General features: G+C 44.0%; 3 protein-coding genes across 5 annotated transcripts in view; 1 reads left to right on the forward strand and 2 right to left on the reverse strand.

Annotated features, from left to right (window-relative positions):
• The window catches only part of LOC109518816 (protein tilB homolog), a 9844-nt gene extending 4973 nt beyond the window's left edge, over positions 1 to 4871 (reverse strand). For both annotated transcript variants that reach the window (XM_019874909.1, XM_019874908.1), the window contains exons 1-7: positions 4660 to 4871; positions 3856 to 4023; positions 3702 to 3779; positions 3163 to 3335; positions 2874 to 3043; positions 2574 to 2726; positions 77 to 154 (exon numbers count right to left, since the gene is read on the reverse strand). In XM_019874909.1, coding sequence (XP_019730468.1) covers positions 77 to 154; positions 2574 to 2726; positions 2874 to 3043; positions 3163 to 3335; positions 3702 to 3779; positions 3856 to 4023; positions 4660 to 4669 — 830 coding nt within the window. In that variant the 5' untranslated portion in view covers positions 4670 to 4871. The remainder of the gene's footprint in view (positions 1 to 76; positions 155 to 2573; positions 2727 to 2873; positions 3044 to 3162; positions 3336 to 3701; positions 3780 to 3855; positions 4024 to 4659) is intronic.
• Positions 4872 to 5463: 592 nt separating this feature from the next.
• Positions 5464 to 10000, reverse strand: part of LOC109518892 (adult enhancer factor 1-like) — a 6249-nt gene continuing 1712 nt past the window's right edge. Inside the window, exons 2-5 of one of the 2 annotated variants that reach the window (XM_019875034.1) lie at positions 8205 to 8451; positions 6986 to 7036; positions 6700 to 6915; positions 5464 to 6158 (exon numbers count right to left, since the gene is read on the reverse strand). In XM_019875034.1, coding sequence (XP_019730593.1) covers positions 5632 to 6158; positions 6700 to 6915; positions 6986 to 7036; positions 8205 to 8451 — 1041 coding nt within the window. In that variant the 3' untranslated portion in view covers positions 5464 to 5631. Of the gene's footprint in view, positions 6159 to 6699; positions 6916 to 6985; positions 7037 to 8204; positions 8600 to 10000 lie in introns of those variants that run through there. The other variant, XM_019875035.1, reaches the window with a different exon arrangement.
• LOC109518891 (vasoactive intestinal polypeptide receptor 2) overlaps positions 9212 to 10000 on the forward strand; it is a 13913-nt gene continuing 13124 nt past the window's right edge. Inside the window, exon 1 of the mRNA XM_019875033.1 lies at positions 9212 to 9479. Coding sequence (XP_019730592.1) covers positions 9429 to 9479 — 51 coding nt within the window. The 5' untranslated portion in view covers positions 9212 to 9428. The remainder of the gene's footprint in view (positions 9480 to 10000) is intronic.

Below are 10000 nucleotides of genomic sequence, written 5' to 3' on the forward strand. Positions count from 1 at the left end.
CTCTTTGTGTGTGTGTGTGTGTGTGTGTGTGTGTGTGTGTGTGTGTGTGTGTGTGTGTGTGTGTGTATAGTCATACTTGGGCTCATTGACATTCAGGACTCGTCCATCAGCAGTTATCAGAGTCCTCGGGGGCTTCACTTTCTTCTCGTTGCCTCTGCAGGGACACGCAACACCATCAACCGAGCTCTGTGTGTGTGTGTGTGTGTGTGTGTGTGTGTGTGTGTGTGTGTGTGTGTGTGTGTGTGTGTGTGTGTGTGTGTCGCATCCTCTATGATATATTCTCATGACGCTCCTGTCTGGAGCAGAGGATGGTCCTTCACCCCTCACCCTGCATAAGATTAGGACTGTACAGTCATCTGTCAGTCACACAAACACTTGCGCATGTGCACTCTTGTACACACACACACACCAAATGGTCAGCCATGAAAATGACAACTTTGCAGCTGATGTTTCTTGATCCCTGCTTGGCTTGCTCATTGTAGGCGAGATGGACGAAGTGTCCGTGGAGTGAACCCTGAGTGGTGGGTGAAGGGTCGTCCAGCGGTCGAGGCGAGGGCCTCATCACCGTAACTCGTTGCCGTGACCGGTCACGGTGACAGGTCGCTGTCGAGTGCCTGTCGGGAGCTAAAGTGGTGCTGAGTTGAGGCACTTCCTGACACAATACTTCCATTGAGGCCTCAGCAAACCACACGTCGCCATATATAAATGGACACTGAATCATATTAGGCCACAAGTAGATCACATAGGATCACACTGAATCGCAGTGGTACACAACAGACCATGCCGGATCACACTTAATTGCACTGGACTCAGCCACACAACACTCAGTCACACTTGGCTGCAATGGCTCACACTTGATCACATCCAACCCCACACTGAATCATACTTGCCATTACTTGATCAATCACATGAGATCCGGCTGGATCACATATGATCACACTGACCGCACTTGACCACATTCAAGCACAAGTGGATCACAGTGGACCTCATAAGATCACTCCGGACAACACTGGATCATAATCGACCACACAGCAACACACTTGACGGCGATGGCTATCTTTGATCACACTGAAACACACACTGGATCCCTCACCCACAATGGATCCCTCACCCACAATGGATCCAACTCGACCACATTCAATCACACGTGACTGCAATGGATCACACTTATTACATTCAACTCCACATTGAATCACACTGGATCATATTAAACCCCACCTTGATCACACTCAAATACCCTGGATCGAACCACGCCACACATGTTCACATTTGACTGCAATGGATCACACTTGATCACATCCAACCCCACACTGGATCATAATCAACCATACCTGATCACACAAATCATGCGAGATCACACAGATCACCAATGGATCACACTTGACAATGGACCAAAATAGACCATAGTAGATCAAACTAGACCACACTTGATCACATTCAACCCCAAGTGGATCATACTGGACTTCATAGGCTCACACTTATTCATAATTGACCACGCTGGATCCAACTAGAATACGCTCAGTGAACTGCAATGGATCGCACTTGATCACATCTCAAAGCCACATTGGATCAGGCCGGATCAGACTCAACCACAACTGGATCACACTGGACTACCTAAAATAACACTGGATTATTCTGGATCATAATCGAGCACACTGAATGACACTCAAGAAAGTTCGACGACCCCAGACTGGACAGATTCCACTGGACAGCAAATAAGAATGCACAGCATCTCAAAACAGCACACCAGATCCCGTTTTAGACTGAGTGACAAATCAAGTTGTTGAAGCTGCACCGCATTTACTGACCATTTACTGACCAGCAGGTTGTGCACAATGCACCCAAGTAGGGTTGAAGAAGTTGATTGGATAATGTTGTGGCGACATCCAGTGGTGAAAAGTGAAACGTGCGGCTCATCATCAATGGTTGTCCTTTGATTCATGATCAATGGCTGTCTATTGATTTCAGGAAAACATGTTTATTTTCCCAAACGGTCGGTGTATTTCCGGGCCACGAGCATCCTTCGACACCTATAGATACATTTCCATGATGCAGTAGGGATCCATATAAAAAACAATTTGAAGGCCCCAAAAAAATTAACTTTTTTTTTTTTAATTAAAAAAAAAATCTGTGAGTATGCGGGTGTCAACTGTAATTTTTTTTGCACCCCAAAATTACACATTTGGATTTGAAATTTTTGGTAGATTATTAGGCCAGGAATACACCGCTTGTGAACAAATTGGTATGAATATGGGTGGCTGTTAAACTCAAGAGTTTGAAACCTCTGGTTCGAGCAGGAGTGGGGAATTCCGGTTCCTCGAGAGTCACATCCTGCCTGCTTTAGATCCCTCCCGACTCCAACGCACCAGATTCAAAAGGGAGAGCTCAAAAACAGGCAGCATATGGCTCTCAAGAAACCGGAGCTCCCTACACCTGGCTTAGAGTCTTCAAAGAAGCTAACATGCTAACTCCACACAGAACTCAGATTCCAACCACCCAACCTCAGAAGCGTGCGGCGACCGCGCTAACCACATCGCAGCCCAGTCACTGCTAAGTTGAAAGCGATGACTCACGTCTCCTTGGCCCTCCGCTTGGCCTCCAGGTGGCGGTGAGCTTCCAGGCGGGATTCTGGAGTGAAGGGACACGGCGTGTGCCAGAATTCCTTCTCCCGTCTTTCTTCTTCCAGTTCGGTCAGCTGCTCCTGCTTCTCTTCCGAGTCACCAGCACTGCGAGGACAAAAACAAAGTGACGCCATTAAAGCGGACGAGGCAGAAAGTCGCTGCGTTGGGCATCAGTCACGACGACGAGCGTGTGACTCTCACAATTTCATTGAAAACATGATCAAATCCATCGATTGTGGACATGACTCGTACCTACTTCCTGATTCCTCGGCCTGCTTCCTCTTGGCCTCCTCCTCTTCCTTCTCGTGCGCGGTCTTCCTCAAGTAATGGTCCTCCTGCTCCAGGACACGCATCCTCAACTCCTCCAAGCCCTGATTGGCCGCAATGCGCTCGGACCGCGTTACTTCGGTCCCGTCCAGACACTGAATACAGACAAGGAAATTAGTAAACCAAAAATTTGGAACGATAATGTTTCGTTCTTGTAAAGCGAATATATTTCACGCCTAACCCTTTACCCTTGTGTTTGCGTGTGACACCTTACCTTGAGCTGGGGTAAGGTGGCGACGACGTACTTGCGGTAGCCCTCGAAGAGCGTGCAGGGATTGCCCACCAGGAAGAGTTGACGCAGGTGGATGTTTTCTTTCAGACTCTCCACGCTGCTCAGACGCCCCACAAAGTTCACCGTCAGGTCCAATTTTTGCAGATTCTCGCAGCCTGCGCACACATACGCACACACACACACTTTCATGAATGACGAGCCAGTTTGGTAATTTGATGTTTAGCTTTTGTTGTAGCAGGTTTAAAGTGTATTCATTGGTTTTTGACAATAATTGAGTTTGAAAAAATATTTGACAACTGTTATCATATTTGTGTGATTTTAAATGTTCGCAGAAACAGTCATCTAAAAACTGACTTTTCTAGTGATGAAACATAAAGCTGTCCTACAAACTACTGCCATCAACATAACAGTCTTGATCTTCTACTCAAAGGCTGTGCTGATCTGTAATCCAAAGTGATGCAATGCTGCCATCTACTGGGACCTGTTTGCCATTGCAATGTGAAACATACATTTCCACACACCTTGCAGGTTTTCAATGACTTCTATGTTGTTCAAGGCCAGGTTCAAGTACTCCAGCTTCTTGAGGCGTCCTACATTCTCTGCCAAAGAAAAAATAAAAGACCAGCTTCTACCACACGTCCACGCACACACGCAACAGCTAGACTTGGTCCTCACCGATTCTTGGTATGAGGTTATTCTGAAGATAAAGGATCTTCAGATCCCTGCACCAGCGCTCGATGTGCTCGATCCTCTCGATGTCCTGCTGATGCAGGGAGACCTCCTCCAGGGAGAAGATCTCACACTCGTTGTGCTCGGCGCGACGCCGGATTAGATCTTCTGTGACTATAGACGCACGGGTGAGAAATAGTTAGTAGTTAACTAACAATTAGTCACTTCAGTCAGTCGACCAGCGACTTGGCTGGCACGGAAATCGGACCGGCCATTAGTAATGGCGATAAATTACAGCTCGATCAGGGTGATCATACATTTGTTGTTGAGTAAATGTAATATTTTTCCATGTTCCTCGTTTTCATTTTTTTCCCATGTATAGTAACTCGTGCGTTCGTAAAATGTTGAAGTATTCTTTGGTTTCTTTTGGTGTAGTTTCTTCCCTAGTCAGCAAAAAAATCCATGTAAGCCTGTCAAGATCGTGTTTGTTTCCGTTTCTAGCTAGTGAGCCGTTCATTCACTTGTATTGCAACTCGTCAATGAAAGAAACAGTGACTTATTGACTCAGTCAACGAGTTAGAACACTGTTTAGTTAGCTGGTCAGTCAGTTAATCACTTTGACTGCAGTGTAACGTAGTACCAGTGAGCTACTTATTGAATGACTTCGTTTGCGCGTCTATTGATTACGTCAGGTGTAGTTAGTCAATCATTGACTTTTACTTTTGTCACTGATTAGGTTGAGTTACTTTGTCAGTTTGTGTTCAACTACATAATTTGGGTAAGCGTCTGGAGAGGAAAAAGTGGACTTACTGTGAACCATCTTTCGTCTTCGTTGTCAGGCGTTGCCGTAGAAACCAAAGCTGCTGCAGATGCGTTCAGGTACACTGGGAAACATGACTTTCATCGACATCTACACTCCTCCAACCTGTCAGTTGAGTTTGCACTCAATTTAAAAAAGCTCGGTGACTACGGCTTTTGTTTACAGCTTCCCCCACAACACAAAATAGATAGACTGTTACATTCTTACTTCTAATGTTTGAATTATAAGATTATTTATTCGAAGATACCAGCACGTACAGAAAAAGGCAAACGTCACATAGTTACAAACATACGGAACGCCGAAGAGGACACGGAAGGAAAAAAAAGAGAGCGAAACTTCGCAATCTATCGAGGGAAAGCAATCGTTGCGAGGGAATGCAAAACTTTGCAAGCGAATGCAAAATTTTGCGAGGGAATTAAAAAAAAAAAAAAGAAATCTCACATTTCAGTAATAGTATCTAAGACTGTTGTGAATTTTCCCTCAGATGCATTTTTGAGCAAATATCTTCATTGCTGAGACTCACAATGTTTTTCGTTTTTTGAAAGAGCAAAATGACTTCACTTCTGTTTTACTTCAATCCAACATAACAAAAAATGCGACGAGTGTCCATGATCCGGTACATTTCTATGCACATCATTTGTCAAAGTAAGGTTGTATAGTTGATACATCATAAATTGTTAAAAATATTTGCTCTGCTGGAAGAAAAATAAGTGTTTTTCTATTTTATATTCCATTTACATGTTTGTGATTGATGTTTGTAAGAATTTGCGAATGTTAATAAAATTAGTTGCAAATCATTCTAACAGTTTATTTTTGAAACACAAGACACCACCTGCTGACGAAAATGAGGCGTGACAATTATGTAGTCATCATTTACAGGCGAAAAAAAAAATTTGGGAAAGAAAAAAAATATGAGTTAATTTACAATTCCAACTTCCCAAGAACTTACAACTCATTCGGGTTCACGTGTCGGCATGCAACTTTTTCAGGTGCATGGTCAGGGTGTACTTGTTGAGGAAGGTGCCTGGGCACAGCGGGCAAACGAAGGGCCGCTCCACCGTGTGGAAGTTTAAGTGCGACTTGAGGTGCGCCATCTGTCTGAATCGCCTTCCACACTGTTGGCAGCTGTAGGGACGCTCGCCCGTGTGGATGCGCATGTGCACGTCTCGGCTCTGCGCTGTGGCGAAAGTCTTGTTGCACACGCCGCACACGTGCCGACGCCCTTTACCCGAAGCCTTGCCTTCCCGGTACTTGACGGCGGCGGCGCCGTCGGGCAGCGCCGAGCCTGACACGCTGACTATCTGGAGGCCGAAAGCATCTGTGGGCTCGTCACGGTCGAAGCCAGCAGAGGTGACGTCATTGGACACCGGCTCGCTCCAACAGACGTTTTCGGACGGGTGAGACCCCGGCAGCGCCACGTTGGGGAAATACGACAGCTGGTCGGCGGTGCGGAGGCAAGCGTCACCCTGATGCAGATACCCATCTGCTTCTGCAACAGATCACATACATAATTTTAGCATCAAGCTATTTTTTTTCCCAACTGCGTGAATGCCAAGACCACCGTTTTCATTACAAAATGTCTAAATCAAAAAAGTACGATAGGCCCAACACCTTAATCGGCCAATACTAGCGCTTTTGAAACGTAGGCAATTTTTTGTGGCCATTTTTTTTCCTTCTCCAAAAAGAAATAAAATAAAAATTGCCCAATTTTGAAGGATTTTTTTCTCCGTTAAGTGAAATGGGAAGTGAAGTCAAGCAATTTCTTTATATGTTATATGCATCCACACTATCTAAACACGTTCTGCTAATTAACATTATGTCTTTGGAATATGAATGAAGCAGCAAAATCCACTTGTTGTGATGCATCTCAGGGGACGGCCATTTTGCCACCTGCTGAAGATGGAAAATGAGGTCACAGTTACTGAGGGCTCAGCCTGTGAACGTCACATGACCAAACCTAGAAAACAGGTGAGCTGTGATGGTGGTGAGCTAAACATGCTGTTAAAAGCGCGACATAAAGTTGTAGATACTTTCGCATGCACTCGACTCTTCCGCCGCCACCTCATCCACATCCAGCTGAGCGGCGTCCAACGAGTATACGGCGGCCATGCTGACCGCTCCAGTGAGGCCGGACTTCCTGTCCGAGTCCTTCTCTTGCCCTTTTCTCTTCCTTCGCTGTGAGAGCGGCGGCATGGTGGCGACATCCTCCGTAACGTCCTCCATGTCAACCGCCGACATCACGTTCTCTATGCCAAAAGACAAACATCGACAACAAGTAGATGTAGCTCTACTCCTTTCCGTGACATCATCACTCACCTTCCTCACTGTCGGAGTCTTCATCTTTGATCAGCACCACGTCAGGAACCTGAAAAGTAAAACAAGAAAAAATTTGAATGAAAGTGCACTACGTTCAACCTAACATATATTAATGTTAAATTCCATAGAAGGGTTAGCATTGATATCGCAGTAGCGTAGCTTTCGCTTAGCTCAGTCAACAGGTGAGACGTTTTGCGACGGGTACTTCATTTGCAGATACCATCAGACACAGTATGCAGTCCCTTTTCGCAATTATTGGATCTCCCCGCAAAAATCAGCAGATAAACAACTCTGGTTACAAGCCCACGTTTAGAAGCGTAAATCAATTCATTGACTAATCGATTATCAAGTTAACAAACTTTGTTAATTTTGATTTTAAGAATAAGAAGAAAACCATTATGATTCCAAATTTACAGCAGCAAAGTTATGAAAGGAGGAAAGTAGAGAAACAAAAAGTATAAGAGGTGCTATAAAGGCAGCCACTCTCGCGGCGCCATCTTGGAAGTCATAATAACAAAATCATACAACACAACACATAAGACACAGACAGTTATGCAATCTTAACCACTTTTCTGCATACACTTTGTTGTTTGAAGCAGTTATAGATGAAAGAGGAGAGAATCAAGCAGTTATAGATGAAAGAGGAGAGAATCAAAGTGTCCTTTCACCAGTTGACAATTCATCAATCATTCCAAGACACTGTTTAATTTGAAGATGTCCAAATCCTCACAATTTCAGCTTCTCAACATTCTCCAGGCATGTAGTCCTTCGTGATATCAGACTGTAAAGTAAATTAAGTGAATCAATTTGTTTTTGAAGCATACCAGACAATACATCCTGATTTTTAAAGCGCTTTCACAACAGCTGCAGCTGTAACAAAGCACTTTGCAAAACAGTTAACATAAAATAAATAATAAACACAACACATAACACAAAAACGCGGACGGTCATGCAATCTTCACCACTTTTCCCTCACACGCTGTGTTGTTTGAAGCAGTTCTAGATGAAAGAAGAAAGGGGTGGCCGTTAATATTTTTTTCTTCTACAAATCACATTGATAGATGAATTGGAAAAAATAATCAATCACATCGAGGACAATCGTTCGCTGCCGCACTACTCACAATTTAACACCCGTCTGCGTTTATTTCCGAACATTCATTCGTAAATATGTCCAAGGAGGTTCTGACAGGTTCCACTATGAGAGGGGTGGGCGTGCTCACCTCCCCGCAGTCAGGAGCCTCTCCGTCGGCTTGTCCTTCTCGGTGGTCCCGCTGAATTTCGGGCTGGTGACGGCCGTCCTCCGGTATGTCGCGGCAGGGGCCGGCGAGGCTCCCGCGGACCACGACGGACTCAATGAGGCTGAGTCTGCTGCGGAGCTCGCGGTTCTCCTCCTGGCTGCGGTGAACTTCATCTCTGAGGCCGGCCAAGCCGCGCTCGAGCAGCTCGCAGATGTCCAGTACGGCTGCCTTGCTCAGCGCAGCCATGATGACACTCAGCTGCTCGTGGAGGTCTTGGGACGTTAAGAGCTGCGACATTTTTCCAGCACGACTGGCACTCAATCAACACCTCTCACGAGCAGCCAGAATCAAAGCCGAAACTAGATATTTTTCTTCGTCCTGTGTAGTTTCTATGGCGGCAGGCAAAACGAGGTTCAGACGCATTTCCGCCACCTACCGGGCTGGAGCGTGAAACGGTTGAAAGACAGCACAAAAAAAAAAAAAAAGTTTCAACATACGGAAGAGGATTACTGTCGTCAGAATTCTGAGAGGAAAGTCAGAATTCTGAGATTAAAGTCAGAATTCTGAGAATAAACTCAGAATTCTCACTTTAAAGTCAGAATTCTGAGATTAAAGTCAGAATTCTGAGAATAAAGTCAGAATTCTCACTTCAAAGTCAGAATTCTGAGATTAAAGTGAGAATTTTGCCAACCTTGTTTTTTTTCTTCATTGGCCCTAATCCTCTTCCGTAAAATATTGTGCATACAATAATGACATAACTAAATAGAATGTAAAGACTTCAACAGTTTACCAATTTTTGGATTCCCTACAAACAAGCGAAAAGAGACAGAGTGTCCATAAAATAAACTTTCTTTCAGAATCGAGAACCACTTTAAAGTGAGAATTCTGACTTTGTTCTCAAAATTCTGACTTTAATCTCAGAATTCTGACTAATCCTCTTCCGTATGAGTCTACGATTTGTGATTTACTTTGACAGGGCCAACAGGAAGTGTTTTAGCCCACTACGGAGAAATGACAACTCGACGGTCTCGCGCGTTGCATGCACGTCCACGCTGCTGCGTGGAGAAAGACGTGCACGTTTCTCATCCCACTGGACGTTTCGGATATTTTATAGGGTTCGTATTTAAAAGAGGAGCACTAACATCCGTAATATGATTTTTTTATAATTGATTAATCGTTTTGATTGTTGCGACTGAAAAGCAAAGATGAAAAGTTTCATTTTCTTCTTGGCGTTTTGCTCCGCTTATGTGCTGATGGTGAGTTCACCGTTCATTTTGATATTTTTTTTGTAGCTTTTTACTTTGCTGATTGGATTCATTCATTCATTCGTTCATTTTTTTACTGTCTTCGTCTTGGTTGATTGATTCATGAACGAGAATCGTTTTTATTTTTCAAAATCACTTGGATCATAATTGCTTCATACAATATTTGAGGTAAACACATGTCGTGGCCATCCTTAAATAAATAAAAACCAGGATTTAGAAAGACAGCTATGGTCACTTTCTTGTCATTGACACTTCCATAGCGTTTATTTTTGTACTTTCACAAATGCCCTAAGAGCTGTTTCTAACAGTAAACGAGGTCACCAAAACATTAAAAAAAATAAAAATAAAAATAACCCATTAAACTTCACAATAAAAGCAGAGAATGAAAACATGAAAGAATATCTTGCACCTGGCTCACCCGTGAACAGCGAAAATCCGCATATAATTTACATCCATTACAAATATATATTTTTTCCACTATATTTATACACAGGGCGTACAAAAGTAGGTCT

Source organism: Hippocampus comes, unplaced genomic scaffold (assembly GCF_001891065.2).
Source record: "Hippocampus comes isolate QL1 unplaced genomic scaffold, H_comes_QL1_v1.1 scaffold20, whole genome shotgun sequence".
Classification (NCBI taxonomy): Eukaryota; Metazoa; Chordata; class Actinopteri; order Syngnathiformes; family Syngnathidae; genus Hippocampus; species Hippocampus comes.